The sequence below is a fragment of the Solanum tuberosum genome, unplaced genomic scaffold (genome assembly GCF_000226075.1).
Source record: "Solanum tuberosum cultivar DM 1-3 516 R44 unplaced genomic scaffold, SolTub_3.0 scf00341, whole genome shotgun sequence".
In the NCBI taxonomy this organism is placed as follows: Eukaryota; Viridiplantae; Streptophyta; class Magnoliopsida; order Solanales; family Solanaceae; genus Solanum; species Solanum tuberosum.
This window is the reverse complement of record NW_006239268.1, coordinates 285,987-304,599: the sequence shown is the minus strand read 5'-3', so window position 1 is coordinate 304,599 and position 18,613 is coordinate 285,987. Positions and strand designations below refer to the sequence as shown.

General features: G+C 29.4%; 1 protein-coding gene across 1 annotated transcript; it reads left to right on the top strand.

Annotated features, from left to right (window-relative positions):
• The first annotated feature begins 8,608 nt into the window (after nucleotides 1–8,608).
• LOC102602662 (ubiquinol oxidase 2, mitochondrial-like) lies at nucleotides 8,609–11,830 on the top strand. The gene is made up of 4 exons (XM_006361172.2): nucleotides 8,609–9,120; nucleotides 9,319–9,447; nucleotides 10,491–10,979; nucleotides 11,630–11,830. Exons 1-4 carry the CDS (start codon nucleotides 8,695–8,697, stop codon nucleotides 11,687–11,689), a joined length of 1,104 nt encoding a protein of 367 aa, XP_006361234.1. The 5' UTR covers nucleotides 8,609–8,694; the 3' UTR covers nucleotides 11,690–11,830.
• Nucleotides 11,831–18,613: the final 6,783 nt, after the last annotated feature.

The window sequence follows — 18,613 nt, the reverse complement described above, 5'->3', positions numbered from 1 at the left end:
AATAATAATAATAATAATAATAATAAGACTTAAAAGAAGAAAATTGGAGAGGGTTGTGGGTGATGATAAGAAAGTGAGACTTATATAGAGTGAGTGATTAGGAAGAAAGTGAGTGTTGTTTAAAGAGTTTAATTGATGGGGTTTGTCCACTTTTAACTATATTATAGTAAAAGGAAAAATCTTTTTGGCGAGAGAATTTGGTTAGAATGATATTTTATTTATGTTATTTTATCTTTTTAAATATTTTTACCCTTTTAACTTTAATATATTTTAACTAAAAAATGGTAAAAAGATCATTTTATTTTAAAATAAAAAAACATTATAGTTTTTTTAATTTTCTAGTCAAATCCTGGCCAAATTTTCTGGTCATTTAGCACTTATCATTATAAAATTAATGTGGCTAAATAGACATGCTTATTAAAGATAGCTGTGAAATTAAGATTTGAAGTTTATGAATTCAGGATTTTAGTCTTTTGAGTTATTAATTAAAGACATGTCATTAAAAATAGAGATAAAACAAGATTTAAGGCGTATGAATTTAGGATTTCAAGTCTTTTAATTAAAAGGCTTGTCATTTAAAAAAAATCAGCGATTTGAAACTTATGAATTCAAAATTTTAGTTATTTTGAGTTATTGAAGATATGTCATTAAAGACAAGGTGAAACAGTATTTAAAGCTTATTAATTCAGTTATTTAGTCTTTTTGAATTACTAAAAACGTATCATTAAAGGTAAATGCGAAATAGGATTTGAAGCTTTTCTTTTTGAATTACTAATTCTTATATTAATAATTTATGCATACTAAATTTCTTAAGACAATATAAGCTTTGGCCTAAAATTAAGGGCAACTTTCACAAATATCCACTAAAATATTTTTAATTAAGCTTCATAGCTATAATTTGCTAATTAAGATTCGTAGCTACATGTTAGAGGGAGGAGAGAGGCGAGTGAGATTGGGAGAGAGGAGAGAGGAGAGCGAGAGAGGGTAGAGAGGTGAGTTGTATATGTATATTTGTCAGATAATTGTATATATGTAACTGATGTACATATGTATTTGTATATCTGGCGAGCGAGATTGAGACATGGAGGAGAGAGACGAGTGAGAGAGCGCAGAGAGTAGAGAGAGGCGATTGCATTTGTCTATATGTATATGAATAATTTGTATTTGTATAAGTGAGAGGAGAGGCGAGGCGAGAGAGGCACACCCAATTACAACTAAAATTAAGGTGCGAACCGTAATTAATTCAAATTATAGCTATATTAGCTAATTAATTAGTATATATTTACTTATCCGCATAATTTTTCCTTCATCGAACTCACTTTCTACACTTCAGTTATACCCCTAATTGAAGAATTGTTTGATTCGTGAGTTAAGCTACCTAGGATAAAAGATTAATTCTAGAATAAAAAATGACTATTTTATCCAGATTTGGTTGAGCTTTTAGTTTTGAAGTTAGCAATCTCGTAATTATTTATACCACAATTATGATATTATTATTTTTATATCATATTTAACAAAATTAGAAAGGTGTGTCATTCTTTCTTTCTTGTTCCAAATAGAGGCAAGTAGTCAAACGAACAGTAGTCATTATCAGATCTATTCATGTATTTGGGAATTCCAAATCCAATAATAATTTATTTATTTGATGTTTCTCTTTTTATTTTTATAATAATTTAAATAATATTTGTTACTTTCTCCATTTCATATTAATTGAATTTTTGAGACATTTTTCATTTTTTAAATTAACTTAATTGTTCAGTTTTCAAGACTACTTTTAAAGTGTTCTTCCAATTTTACCCTTCATTTTGGTTTTAAGAGTGATGACTTCAATAAATTTAACAATAATTAATAAGGGTAAAAATGGAAAATTATGTTCAATTTATGTCTTAATTTACTTTTCTTAAAGGGTATGAAACACCTCAAAAATTCAATTAATATGAAACGGAGGGAGTATATGTGAACTGAAATTTGAACCAATCCCATCATGATCAAGCTATATGGTTGTCTATTTTATTCTCTGATTGTGGGGGTGGTGGGTACTAGGTGGGGTGTTTTTCGAAATTAATTTAATTTAATAATTAATTAATTAATAAGTGGGAATGATGCTTTATTTTGAAGTTATCTGGAAATCATAAAGGAATTTATTAATTTATCACATATTAAATCTACAATTCAGTTTTTTTTATTTCAAATCGTGATTTAAAAATTCAGAATTTATACAATTATTTCACCTATGATTAGAGGTATGTTTGGTTTAATTTAAAATTAGATTTATGTTTTATATCTTATAATATAATCTCTCTTGTGATCTTAAATAAATTTCTCACATCGTGAACTCAAATATATATATATATATAGTTTTGTGAACTCTCAAAGTATTAGTTTTTGTTAGGATTATCAAACTTAGCAAATTTGTGTGCTTTTTACCTCTCCACTTTTCCCCCCTTTTGAGGATTTTGTGCAAATGCCGTCTACCTACTCTTACCAACCAAATCTCATACTATTTGATTTTAAGTAATGAGATTCGACATCTATTATATGTTCAAAAAAAAAAAATGATTTTGATGGTGGGAATTGCGATAAATTTTGAGCCAATCCAAATATTGCCTTCTCGAAAAGTAAGAAAAGGGTCCATTGTGATGCCTGTCTTTTTATAAATTTATTTATTTTTATATCAATTACATGATCAAAATATTTTTTATTTATACATAAGAGATTTGACGATAAAATATATATTTAAAATATTGGAGGATTATTTTCTTTCAAATTATAAAGGATTATGTTTGAACAATTTCTTCCTTAGGGAGAACATGTCTTTTTTTTTTTAGACGTTTTTTATAGCACGAGCATACGATATTTTCGTATTATTCATGATTAATATATAAAGCGTGAATAATATAATATAAGCTTAATATTGAGTAGATCAAGAATAAAAATGAATATCATGATAAAATAAATAAAAGACATTATGCTCAATCCAACTCGAAAAATTAGTTTATATGATGTGAATTGTCCAAAGTCATTTTAAAAAATAATACCTCTACATTTGTAAACATGTGTTAAAAGAATGGCTACTACTTTCTTCCTTTAATTATTAATTAAAAAATCTGTTAAATATTCAAAACCCACCACAAAAAGTGTAGACATACCTATATTACGTGTTTTTTTCCCTGTAAAATAAGAAATATTAAGTATTATTAGTAATTAAATATTTGTGCACATGTCGAAGAACACAAATAGATATGACCCATTTGAATTATGAAATGCAAGCACATAGAGTACTTTGTTCTATATTTTTGTGATTAGTCAAACCAAATTGCATAATATTGACCAACTTTTGGTTTTGCATATGCACTAAAAATGGCATGCTATTCAACACATTTTTTCCAAGGTATATATATATATTCTTCGGTTATTATATTATCTATGATTGTTATTGTTCTTTTCTATATTAGTTACTTTTATACTTTTATATTTTCTTTTCTAACCTGCTTCGATGCAACATGCTTTAAAGAAAAATTTATTTTACAAAAATTGTTTTGAAGGGTGATAACTGGTGAGTTAAATATCTTTTGTTCGAAAATTACGTGGATAAGAAAAATATTGTTTATATAAATCAAAATTACTTCTGATAGATATATTTTATAAATCAGAAACACCATTAAGGATATTTTTGTGTTTGATATTAAGTATTATCAATTTATATATGTTTAGTGCACCCTAACATATACTAATTAATACTTCATAAACATTTCTTAAAAAATTACACAAACTTAATTACATTTACATGTATATCCACCAAGAGGATTTACAATGTAATCTATGTGTTCACGTGAATTCAAAAACATTTTGCCCAAATTATATATATAATTAAAAAATTTACTGAATATCTATTTAACTGTCAATTCAACTATTATTATTATTATTATTATTATATGTCAACTTAAAATTGCTAGCTATAGAGTTCATAAATTTTAAATCATGAATCGACCTTTGAACCAGACCTAAATATTGTATTTTATTCCAAGATACCTAGTATTAATTTATAAACATTATATATTTTAGAGAAATGTCACTCATAATAAATTAATGAACAAAAAAGGAGGTTAACATGATTAACATTTTTTCAAATTTCCATATTTTTCCCCCTTTTTTGGGGTGGGGGTGGGGTGGGTGGAGGGTTGGTGGTGGTAGGGCAACAACTTTTATTTTAGTGTTAATTCATTCATCCCACGCGTGACTTTATTTAAAGCTTTTTGAAGATTCTTAGTACTTCATATATCCATAAAGCCAAAACACAATTAGAAAAAGCTTTCATAATTTTGTCAAAAAGTTAGAGGACAACATAAGAAGAATATGAAGGAATTAAAGAAGATTTAATTGATGTAAAAAAAGAATTCAATTGTTGAGTACTAAGAGTCTTCATCACGGTGGGGTGATAAGTACTCATTCATCCTTAATTAGAGGTCTTGGATACGAGTCCCCTGGGTACGGAGATCGTCTTTGCTAGGGAGCACTTTATCCTCTAATGTGGGACTTCCAACATGAATTCGGATTTAATCGGACTCAAACATGGACACCGGACACCGAACGGAAAAAAAGGAGAAGAAAAAAAGCCTCCATTGTGGATCATGCATTATTATTATTATTATTACTTCTTCTAGGTTTTAGCACTTATTTTTTCCTCCTTTTGTTGTTATTAGGTGAAAGCTACAACTTCAATGGATAAATACTCCGATATTTTGAATAATTAATTTTATCGTCATTATGTAATTTAATAAAATGAAACATGCATTAGTTAACCATGATTAAGTGATAAAGTTTATGCGCAAATTCAAATCTACATGCTTAAATATTTTAATTTGATGATCATATGATTTTTGTGCTTAAACTACTAAACTTACATTTGATGACTAAATTGTATGAAGAACAAATTAAAGCTCAACCAATTAGCCAAGTCAAAAGTAATTAAATTTTATGATTAGATTTAATTTTTTATTGTGTATAAATATACATTGAATGTATATTTTTTATATATTTGACTAGCGATTGTAACTATAATGCGGTAATTGAAAGGCTTGTACAAAACTCTTAATCTAGTGCAAGTTATTGTGTATGAGAGGCTTTATATCGTATAGTCGTACATCAAAATAATATATAAAATATATATTATATACATATAATTAATTTATAATATAAATATAGTACATACTTAATATATAATTTTTATATATTTCAACTCGTAATTATAATTATTTTGACCGATTGACCAATATGTTAAGCTTATCATGAATGGCTAGCCTACTAATCAATAGTGAAGCCCAACTATATAATTTAACCCAAACAGAATTGGGCCTTAATTAGGGAGAAGACACAAGTACCCCCTAAATTATGATCAAAATCTCATAGACACACCTTAACTAAACTAAGGTCCTATTTTACCCCCTGAACTCATTTTATATATAATATTGTACACCTTTTAGCTTATGTGGCACACTCCGTGACTCCACGCAGTTGATGCGCGTAGAAGATATTTGGATGCCACGTAAGCAAAAAAATTGTACAAAATTACAAAAAAAATTAGTTCCTATTACCCTCCTGAACTCATTTTATATATAATATTGTACACCTTTTAGCTTATGTGGCACACTCCGTGACTCCACGCAGTTGATGCGCGTAGAAGATATTTGGATGCCACGTAAGCAAAAAAATTGTACAAAATTACAAAAAAAATTAGTTCAGGGGTAATAGAATCTTAGTTTAGTTGAGGTGTGTTTCTGGAATTTGGGTCATAGTCTAGGGAGGTACTTCTACCTTTTCCCTAATTAATTCGTATTTAAGGCTGATTTTTGCAAAGGCATAATACATAAATTGGACCCTAAACTTGGCTTCAAATTATAACTTTGACCTTTAACTTTGTCACTGCACAAGTAGGCACTTTAACTATCCAAAACTTAAACAAAAAAACACTCGAATCCTACCTGGCAAAATGCGTGAAATACACCCAAATTAGGCGCGTCAAAGGTAAATTCAAGGGCCCAAACAGTAAAAAAAATATTGAAAAGACTATTAAATCCTTAATCAATCCTTAATTAAATTTCACTTTATTCTCTTTCTAATTTTTTCAACATTTTCCCCTCTCTTTTTTTTTGCATTATTTATTGTTCATTGCAAAATGCACAAATTGCAAGTGACATTTAATTATTTTTTGTTATTGTAGAAAAAAAAGTTATTATGAAGTTTTTTTATTTTTCCCTATATCTATTGTAAGCAAGATGAGGTGAGTATACACTTGTAAAAATCGAATGCACTCTAAGTCCGAAGACTCTCAATCAACCACTCCGATCCACACTTAAAGGACTCCTTACATTTTGATTAGCTATCAGATTGCTACTCAAACTTGACAAAGATCTTGGAAAAGTTCATTTAGACATTTTATCAAACAGTTCAAGTGCACCATTTTACTTAACAATTTTTAGCACTCCATGTTTATCTATTAGCCTCCGAAAATTCATAATGACAATCATAATACACAAAGTATCATTTTTTCTCACCAAGTATTTGACAACTTAAAAGCACAAAGACACTTCAAACTAAAACAAAGAAGAATAAGTTAATTGATTTTCATGTCTTCCTATATCTATGGATTGTACTGAAATAATTTTGCAACAAAAACGTTAGTTTCCTCTAGTGATTCCCATATTGGCTTGAACATCTGACTAACAGTATGAAATTCTTATTTGTAAAGTGTTGAACCTTGATACCTTGACTAAATTAAGGAAGAAGAATAGGTAATCGTTCAAGTATATAAAATTTCTGCACATATCTTGAACAAAATTTTCTTTGATTTGGATACAAGGGGCATGGATTTTAGAAATTTAGATTAGGGTTTTTTTTAGAAGAAAGAAGAGAAGAGCCTAGTAAATTTTTTCCCCAAAATTGAATCTGTTTTCACTTTAACCTTATTCTATATTATAATTTATTTTAATTATTTTTAAAATCTAGGTGTATTTATTTTAGTTAGTTGGCAGCAACTGAGTGGTTCACTTATCCACGTCAAAGCATTTGTATATCACGCGTTTTGTCTGAAATATTTGAGTATTTTTTTGGTTAAATTTTGGATAGTTAAAGTGTCTCTTTGTGCACTATCAAAGTTAAAGGTCAAAGTTATAATTTAAAGCTAAGTTAAATGTCATATTTATGTATTGTACCTTTTGTAAATGTCACACTTTTTAGCTTACCATTTTTAGATTTTGCCTCTATTTTTAAAGTTGGCCCAATGTAATTGTTGAGAAACTATAGTTTCGGATAGAGATAGTAAAATGGGTAAAATTTATAATTATTTACTCGATTCAATCCATTTTAGATGAGTTGCTTATCTAATTGGTTTGACGAGGATAAAATGTATGTAGATTTTATCGTTATCACATAGATAAATAAGTTATTTCTGATTGACCCTTGATTGACTAAAGAATATAATTCAAAAAATTAAAGAATTAATGGAAACACAAGAAATAAACAGATTTCACAAGTGACATTCTACATTAACTATATTCATTTGAAACTATGTTCGTTTGAAAAATGTGTTTCTTAAAAATGATCACTTTCTAGTGAAATTAGAAAACAAATTTCACAAGTGACATTCTACATTAACTATATCCTCTCCACCCGTCAACACAACTCATTTTTACGTTATCTCCATATATAGTCCATTCTCACCACTCCAAACCTACTCCATTTTCACTTTTTATAATCTTCATCTAAATTATATATAAATATTTTCAAAATTTTATGTTTTTACTTATTAGTCAAATACATATAATAAAAAAATAAAAAAAACTCACTTAAAGCTACAAATGATTTCATGTCCATATTAATTTTTCGTTATTCTAGAAAGTAGAACTATCGAGGGGAAGTTTCTAGTGGTGGACTCTACAATTACTTCGTGGCTAAATTATTGCCACACTTATTAAGTACATAAGTCCTTTTCCATCCGCGACTGCTCTAGTCAAAGATTTTGAATTCGAGTTTTAAATATGAAAGAATTCTTTGTAGAAAACATTTTTTCTCAAATAAAACTTTTATACCACACGAATTCAAAATAATCAAACTCTAACGAAAAGTTTAGTCAATTAAGATTTCTCTAGTTATGTCTAGAAATCACAAGTAAATGAGACATCGTTTTCCACCGCCTTAATTTGAAGCTTAACTGCACCTTATAATATTTTTTTAATAAAATAATGTTATTTTTCCTATTTCAATTTGTTTGTTCTGTTTTAATATGAGATAAAGTTTCACAAGTTTAAAATATTTTTAACTCTTGTGATCTTAAATTAAAAATATACTATTAAATCTATTAACATATCTTTTAATTTTATGGTTGCAAACATATTATATGAAAAATTGATCATTTAATCTTGTGATCTTAAACATGTCATGTGGAACATTGAAATTAAATAATTACCTACTAAAGATAGTATGTATTTTTTTTTGGTAACGGACTATAAAAAAAATTAGGACAAATAGATTGAAACACAAAAAGTAATTACAAACCCTATATAAACAAGTGTCTTAAACCCTTTTTGTTTATAAACAAGTGTCTTAAACTTTGCCTTTTCCTCCAAGTTACTATCCAAACTTCTTGCAATTCTTCAATTAATTTCACTTTAATTTAAATTAGTTCAAATAACAAAGATGATTACACGTGGCGCATCAAGGTTGGCGCGATCTATGATGTCTCACATTGGTCCACGTTACTATTCAATTATACGTCCGGTGGCCGGAAATGAAGCCGGAAACGGAGTTGTTTCCGGTGCATCGTTCAATTTCTTGCATGGAAATTCTATCAATGCTTTCGAAAAGACGATGGTGACATATGTTAGGTACTTTTCAACTATGAATTCGCATAACACTAGTATAATGAGTTTGAGCGACAAGAAGAAAAATGAAGAACAAAATAGTCAAAGAAAAGTTGATCAGAGCGGTGGCGCTGAAGTCAACGTCACCGCTCTTAGTAGTGGTGGAAATAATAATAATAAAGGTATTGTTAGCTATTGGGGTATTCAACCCCCTAAGGTTACAAAAGAAGATGGTACACCATGGAAGTGGAATTGCTTTATGGTACGTAAGTTTTATTTTTATCAGATTAAATTTCTTAGAATTATAAGTACTATACGCTTAAGTCCTTGTACATATGTCATATGTGAACATTTGACCTATGTATATTTGATTTTAATGTTATTTAATTATGTAAAAATTTGACACATTTAATACATAGATTTTTTAATTTTTTTTTTTTTTGATGGATTTTGAATATAGCCATGGGAGACATACAAGGCAGATTTATCGATTGATATGAAAAAACACCATGAGCCTATTACATTGTTGGATAAAGTGGCTTATTGGACTGTCAAGGCCCTTAGGGTACCCACGGACTTATTTTTTCAGGTAAATTTTGTTGTATTTAAAAGGGAAAATGCATAAGTATCCCAACCTATGCCCGAAATCTTCGAGACACACTTATACTATACTAAGGTCTTATTACCTCCGAACTTATTTTATAAATAATTTTCTATCCCTTTTCGGCCTACGTGACACTATCTTCTGGGCCCAGCGCGTGTTGACAATTTTTTCAAGGATAGTGCCACATAGGCCGAAAAGGGGTAGAAAATTACATATAAAATAAGTTCGGGAGGGTAATAGAACCTTAGTATAGTATAAGTGTGTCTCTGGGATTTCGGGCATAGGTTGGAGGGAGGGATACTTATGCATTTTCCCTTATTTTTTTATTTTACTATCTAATAAGAGTGAACGATCCTAAGTAGATACGGGGTTGTTACGTACTTTTTTAGGATATTCATTCATATTTACATGAAAATTCGATAATAATAACAATATATCCAGTGTAAGAGGTTGTCATTGACAAATTTTAAACAATCATAACTTTATGCTAGTTTGTTTAATTTATGTGATTTTGCGTATTTTTGAAGATCTATGTGGATCGCCGATCATTTATCACTTACAAGTTATAATTTACATCCCCCTCCCCCCGGCCCCCCAAAAAAATAAAAATTAGTATGGATTTTAATCTTTCGATTTATAAATTTAATGAACATTTATCAATATATTTCAATATTAAATAGTTTCAAGTAACTTATGTCGATGTTAATTTTAGTAATTTAGTAAGGAAAAGAAAAAACAAAAAAAAACAACCAAATAACCTTGTTAATCTCTTAATGGGTTTTGGGCCGGGTCGGACACTAGTTTTTCGTCCCTATCCCGGTCCACTAAACTTTTATCTAGCCCAACCCCCAACTTATTAGTAGAGCTGCACTTCAATGGGTTGGGTCGGCCCGACCCTATTGACACTCAAAGTCAATAGTACGGGTTTGAATGGTTATTTTATAAAAAATTATACCATATTATTTTTTTTGAATACTTAATCTTATATAAACAAATTTCAGTCAATTTATAATTATAATGTGCTACAGAGGAGGTATGGTTGTCGTGCAATGATGTTGGAAACCGTGGCGGCAGTCCCCGGCATGGTAGGAGGAATGTTGTTACACTGTAAATCTTTAAGGAGATTCGAGCACAGTGGTGGTTGGATCAAAGCACTATTAGAAGAAGCAGAAAATGAAAGAATGCACTTAATGACATTCATGGAAGTATCAAAACCAAAATGGTATGAACGTGCACTTGTCTTAATAATACAAGGCATATTCTTCAATGTTTATTTTATGACTTATATTTTGTCACCAAAATTGGCACATCGAATTGTTGGTTACTTAGAAGAAGAAGCTATTCATTCCTACACTCAATTTCTTAAAGAATTAGATGAGGGAAATATTGAAAATGTAGCTGCCCCGGCTATTGCTATTGATTATTGGCGTTTGACGCAAGAAGCAACTCTTAAAGATGTTGTCATGGTGGTTAGGGCGGATGAGGCTCATCATCGCGATGTCAACCACTTTGCATCGGTAAGGACTAAGCATGGTAAAAAATTTCAGTCTTTGAGTACTATCTGATTCTTGAAAAGATAGGTAGATGTATTACGAGGATGACTTGATTCAAACTTGAACGTTTAAAAACAAGTCAAATCAATAAATAGGTCAATAATTCAACACATAAATTTTTTACTAAGATAAAAATAAATTGAATCAATTAGTAACAAGTCATAACGTAATTGCTCTACATGATTCAGCCCCTCTCCTTTTTTGCTTTTCTTTTCGAAAAAGGGATGTAAAGCTCAACATTTTTTTTGTATTTACATATTTTTCGATTTCATATGTTTGGGTTTCAATTGCAATTGACCTATTTATAGTTACACTACTTCAACCCGTTTTTACCATCTATATTTTAATGAGTTATTTGAGGCTCAACTCGTTGGATCAAGTCAATATAGAGTCCACAATTCAACCCGTTTAAACTTAGATAGAATTACTAGAAAATGAATTGATTTTTTATAACCTTCAATAAATAACTATCCACAATAAGTGGACCTAGTTACCTAAAAAATAAGACATACAATATTTGCATCATAGAAAATTCTAATATTAGTATAATTCTTGCATAAATTAAATATTGTTTAGGGATGAATTAAGTGAATTCTTGTGGGATTTGATGGCAGGATATTTATTACCATGGACAAGAACTGAAGAACTGTCCAGCTCCACTTGGGTATCACTGAGACAACAATTTGGTACTAATATTATACTCTAAAATAAAACTTAGTAAAGTTTTTGTCTAGCATTATTAATAAATATTATTCAGTGTAGTTATTGAAACATTAATAAAATAATGACATTATTATAATAAGAGAGGATCAATGATTGGGAATAACTTCTTTCGTCAAATTATTGATATCTTTTCTTTTTTTTTGGTTTATCTACTAGAAATATGTTCATTTTATCAATAATGTATAATCTCATTCATTATTTTATTTTTTTAGATGATATCTTCTTCTAAACCTGCGTCCAATGATTTTGCTTGGAGTTTTATGTCGAGTGTAATATCAAAAGATCTATAATCTAATACTTCAACTAATCTCTTCTTCTATCATAATACTATCAATAAATCAGATTTTGAGGAATATATATATATGCCTTACGAAATTATATATGTATGCCTTTCGTAATTATATAGTTTGATATATATTTTAAACAATTGGATGACATTGTTTTAATTTAGTCCCAAGGTATTTTTGGAAAAAGAGTTGCACATATTTATTTCATGAAAAAAGAAACATATATTCAATAACTTAGGCTACCTATTCGTAAAATAAGCTTTAGTAAAGTTTCAACAAAAAAGTGTGGTTATCAAAATCATCAATAGAAATATTTTTAGAATCATGTTCCATATTAGGATCAACCACACACAGTAAACATTGTTTGCAAAATCCATAATTCCTAATTTCAAGAAATTTGCGATCAACAAAATAAACTTACACTTAACATCTACGCCACATGTAAATCAACAAATAACTTTAACCTCATCTAACTTTTCGGACAAAATCAAACTCAAATATAATTGATTTAATCACATAAAAATATAATCTTTAACAAAAAGTTGTAGTATAAAGCCCTAAACAATATATTTAAAGGTAAAAATTGAGATTAAACAATAGTTTAGGCTTTATACTTTGTCATGGTATAAAACTGAGATTAAATTCGGATTTTTAAATTCTTGATCAGCTAACTTCTGCCTCTGATTGGAGAAAGGAAAATGATTTACTGCTTTACTTTTCTTTTGTTTAATAGAGCAGAGAAGATGCGATTAGTGATAGAGATCAAAGAGAGTGTCTATTCAAAAACAAAATATAAGTCAAGTATATATCCTAAAATGCATAACATCAATGACTAAATTGTCCTTATCTTTAAATTTAATGACAAATAGGACACATATTGAGACTATATCTTCTATTTTATAGAAATATAATAGTATTTTATTTAGACATATACAAAAAATTGGTATCGCTTTTTTTCATACTTGTTATTTACCTTGTAGTATTTTTATGAGCCACCTATCCTTCAACTTCCTAACAAATATATGGTAGTAATATTTATTTATAATAGCAAAAAGATATATTTAAACTAAGAAGAGGTTAGTCATGTGTTTGTAATTAATTATCTTAGATCATGTTATGAAAAAATCATTTACTAATTTAAAATTATAAATAATTTAATTTAAATTTTTAAAAATATTTCTATAAAAACTTGAGAAACTGAATTAAATTTTTAAAAAGTGATTGGAACTTTCATGAAAAATATAGGAGTTAGATGTCCACCTGAGGTTTCATGTCTTATTTTCCTTTGTATATAATAATAATAATAATAGTAATAATAATAATAATAATAAGGGGAACTTTCACATATAGCCAACTCAAAAATAGCCTAATTACTCTCCATAGCTAAAGTTTGATAATTACAATTCGTAGCTACATGCATGTTATATGGAAAAGAGAGGCGAGCGAGACTGGGAGAGAGAGGAGAGAGGCGAGAGAGGGGGCAAAGAGTGGGAGAAAGGTGAATTGTATATGTATATAGGTTAGATAATTGTATATTATACATATGTATTTGTATATTATGGCGAATTATACATATACAAACGTGGCAAATTATACAAACTCGAAGTCAACCCGCGTAATTAATGTATAATGTTAGTCGTGAGTGGTAATTATAGCAAACTATAGCTATGATGAGTAATTAAGTAGTATAAATTTGCTTAACCGCATAATTTTTAATAATAATAATAATAATAATAATAATTAAAAAAAAAGCTATAAATATTGGAGTAATAGCAACTTTTTGATCGAGGTGGTAGTTTTCTAGTGGTTAAATAAGGAATTACACGGAGGGAAAAAAATAAATGTAATTTGAAAAATTATTAATAGAAAACATTGAAAGCTTGAAAATAAGACTTAAATACATTTCTGTTATGTGATTCTACAAAATAGTTATTTTTTGCATTAATCAAAAGGATTTGGGAAATTGTATTTGAAACTTCTTAATAGGTCTACAAAAGGAGAAAAATATCTTTTATTTTATTAAATTTATAATTATTATATATCTTTTTTTTTTATAATTATCTTTTAAATGACAGGATAATACTCCCTTTATCCCTAATTACTTGTTCACTTTTGAATTGACACACCTATTAAGAAAGCAATTATTGACATAGTGAGTTTACCATTTTTTACCCCTATTAATTATGAAGTGGATGGATTAAAAAATTTAAGATTTTCAAGAAATTCTATCTTTTTCAAAGTAATTAATTGGGGGTATAATAGGTAAAATTATTTTGTCCTTTCTTAATTTGTCAAAATGGACAAGTAATTAGGAACAGTGAGAGTATTGAATTTCTTTTTGCGTGAAGCTAACTCATCGATCCTTATTTGGACCAATGCTAACTCAATATTTCATTAATTTTTGTTCCTACATATCAACATCTATTTACTTCTCTAAGTACTTTCACCTTCAACTTACTCTAACTAATATCTTTAATTAAATGCATGATAGATTTAATTTCAAATTTTATAACAAGATAACTCACTTAATCCCTTCGATTAAATGTGATATCATAGTGAAGTTTTACATGGTCATAACTACAAGTATCCATACATATATAAAATGTATTAATAGCCTATACAATACAATAGACTATCTATTACGATAAATTAAAATAAGTAAATCATGTAAAAATTCTTTATATGGTATTAAATCTAGTGAATTTAATTTTTAGTCACTAAAACAATTGTATAAGAAGAAAATCACAACTACCACTACAAGCCCCCAAGCATTTTCTTCTGTCTTGAAAGACATAACTTGACAAACTAAAATGATCAAAACAAGAAGCAACCATCCCCATCCTCCGAACTCATCTTCATATCCATAAATATGACTTTGCTGATAACGATTCTCTTGAAAAAAGGGTATATATAAACTGGTTAAATATGTTATAATGACCAATACAAGAGGGACAATAAGGATTTTTGAAAATGTATAAGATAGGAGTATGAAAGAGAGAGGTAGCATGATTGATTGAGTTGTATCGTAAACTAAAAAGTTAACTAAAAGAGTAATTAAAATGAAAAATGTGAAATTTAAATCTTCTATTAATGAAAAAGTATTTATTATAAAACTATGACCATAAAGAACTAACACTAAAGTGAGTACAAGGAGAAGAGGGATCAATGGAGAAGGCCCTTTGGCCATATATATAAATTAAAAAGAAAAAAAAAAGAACAGATCCAGAGTTTAAGTTATATATACGTATAAATAGTATTCAAAAACATTCATGAGGTAGTAGTAAGGTCTATGTATATTCTACCCTCCCCAAACCTAACTTGTGGGATCTCACTTAATATGTTATTGTTGTTGTCATAATGTCACTCGAAACAACTTAAATCGTCCAAAAAAAGTGAAATTGATTATCTAAATCAAAACACAACAACTTACCTGCTAAAATTGGTAAAGTAACGAAATAATGTGAAAAATATTTAAATCAAGATCGATGGCTACTCAAAACAGATTAATAGATTATGCATGTGTTGGGTGTGTTCGGTGTAACTTTTTTCATGTTTGGTTGGTCAGAGTAATTTTTTTTAAGGAAAATCTTTTAGAAAAATAAATTCCTAAGCTCCCCGCAAATAAAACAAAATTAAAGAATATTCATGTCTTACACTCAACCCACTGACAATTTCATATTGTCAAAATTATGAATCTAGAAATTTACAAGGTTTTGCAATACTCTTGATCAAAATTAGTACTCCCTCCGTCCCATTTTATATGATGTACTTTGATTTGGCACAAACTTTAAGAAAAATGGAAAGACTTTTAAAACTTGTGGTCCAAAATGAATGATAGAAATTTGTGTGGTTGTAAATCATTTCATTAAGGGTAAAAAAGACATTTTATAGGCAAATTGTTACTTAAAATAGAAATGTGTCATTCTTTTTGGGACTGACTAAAAAGGAAAGTAAGTCATATAAATTGGGACAGAGGGAGTAGTTAAACTCTATCAATTTGGGGTTTGAGAAAGGCTGTGATGAATAATGAGGTTAATTTTATTGTAGATCTATTTTTTGGATTTAATACTCAAATGGCTCAGAACAAAAGGGCATTAATGAATCTTTAAATAAAAAATAGTGTTGGATAACTTTGCTTCTAATGAAAAAAATGATTTACCAAAAGAAAAATATTTGCTTTAAAGGGTTCTAATAATGAGTCATATCTTTCTTTTTCACATATATAGTATAGTAGTTTTCTTCAATCTTATTTGTTTTACATTTTAAGTTTGTAATGATGATGAAATCTTTGCTTCAAGCCTCACTTCAGTTAATTACTTCATTCGTTTCATTTTAACTATCGTTTTAACATCAAAAAAATTATTTTTAAATAATTATTATTTTAAAATTTTAAAATAATAAAGAAAATAGAATAAATAACATACCCAAAAAAATGAATTACTTGTAACGATCGGCTTCCGTTGTTATAGAAAATTCATTGGGAAAAAATTTTGGGTCGGAAATTTTTTTCGTAGTAACTTGGAATTTCTCAACCAGTCTAGATTTGGACGAAATCGGAGTCAGTGAGGTTTAGAGAAATTTGGTAACAATTGGGAGATCTAATTATGAATTCGATCATATGAATAGATAGTTAAGACGTTAAGGAACCCGTACGACTTTATGGAATTGAATTTGGGTGAGTAGAACTCCTGAAATCGACGTTAGCGTGAGAGGGTAGTTTCTGAGTGTCATGGGATGAAGGTGTGTTGTGAAATGGGAGTTTGGAAATTCTTTATTTAGCTCTCTGTTCTGTGCAAGCCGCTATGGCGGGATTTTGTGCCGCTAGGGCGGGGCCGCTGTAGCGGGGTGAGTATCGTTGTGGCGGGACAGACGCGACTTAAGTCGAAAAATAAAACCCAAAATCATTTTATTCTGCACTTTTCGACTTTGAGAGCTAAGAGACGACCCCAAGTGTTTTCTTGACAGTTTTCTACCATTCTTAAGGCTAAATGTAAGGTTTTCACTCCCCGAATCCGTTTTTTGATCCATAGAACTTAGTTTCTTGGGTGATTATTATTGAGGAAGGGTTTTGGAACTATTTGGATGGTGGAAAAACCCCTAGTTTGGGTATAGGGATCATGGGTTTGATCTAGGGTTGATAGTATCAGACTTAATCTGGGTAATTAGATATCGTTTATTGATTCTCGTGTTATTATGATTATTTGTAGACCAAGAACAAGCGGAACGAGTCCGGAAAGGGAAGAATCAAGTTTCTTAGGGGATTCAAGCTTTGTTTGAGGTAGGTGATGGTTGTGATTTCATGTTGTGTGATGTATGTTTGTTCTTGCTTCATTATAATACATGTATGTATGCGAATGTTGCATTATTGATCACACTAATTGTAAATGATCAAATAGATGAATGATGAATGCCATGAATCATGACTTGATTTGTATGATTTGAGAATATACTTGTGATTGTGGCTTGTTGAATGGATCAGGTGTTGCATTCCGACACACTAACTTGGATCGGTTGCCAAGTTCCAGCATAAATATGGGATCGGTTGCCACGTTCGGGCATAAACATTGAATTGGGTACCACGAACCGGTACACTAACAGTTTGGGTTTGAGTTCCATAAGAGGACCATTGACTCGACATAACTGTGTAATTAAGAATTATGAACTTGATCGTTATTCATAAATGATACTGATATTATATATGTTCGGTGTATGCATGTTATTATTATGTTGTAATGGCTTATGTATGTTGCACTTAGTGGGATAGCCGCGTGATCCTACCAGTATACTGTGGTTGTGTACTGATACTGCACTTGCTCTTTCTTTGTTGAGTACATGGCATCTTCAAGCGGATATTGACAGACCTCGTTTAGAAGATGAGTGATTGTTTCGAATTCAAGGGTGAGTCTGTTCTTCCGGGCTGCCATGAGTTCTCTTTCTGTTTATATCCACATTTTCGGACTTATTAGACTAGTTCTTTCTTATATTTAGTATGGTACCCCTTCTTGTTTAGACTTATGGTTGAACCTTAGATGTTTTGATACATTGACTTTTCAGGTTCTAGGTGTTATTCCGCATTGTTTTGGTTGTTAGACTTTTGTTTGGAGTTTATGGGAACTCCCTATTTCTGTTCCTTAGCATTTAAACATGCTTTCGTACCTTTAAATGCCTTAGTTTTTTGTAAGTGGCTTAACTTGGGTTGTAGTAGTGGTTCTCCCACCGGAGGGTTAGTGTGGGTGCCAATCACGACGGTCTGGGTCGTGACATTACCCTATTTCCACCCCAACACTCCTCGCTCACTTTAATTAATTTTACGAAATATGTATTAATTTTTATCAATATTATATTACTCTAGCTATCCACTAAAGTGAAAACATGTTTCCCAATTATTGAGTCTTTAATTTTATTCTACTGAGGCTAGGACATTTCTCAATTATTGAGTCTTTATTAATTGAATAAAATAGAAGTTCCAAGAAAAAAAGTCAATCAAACTTCGAGAACCCTCAAGATGTCAAATGTTCAAAACTATTAGGGATTGAAACTAAAATATATAAAATAAAAAAGGAAGAAAAAATAAAATAATATATATAT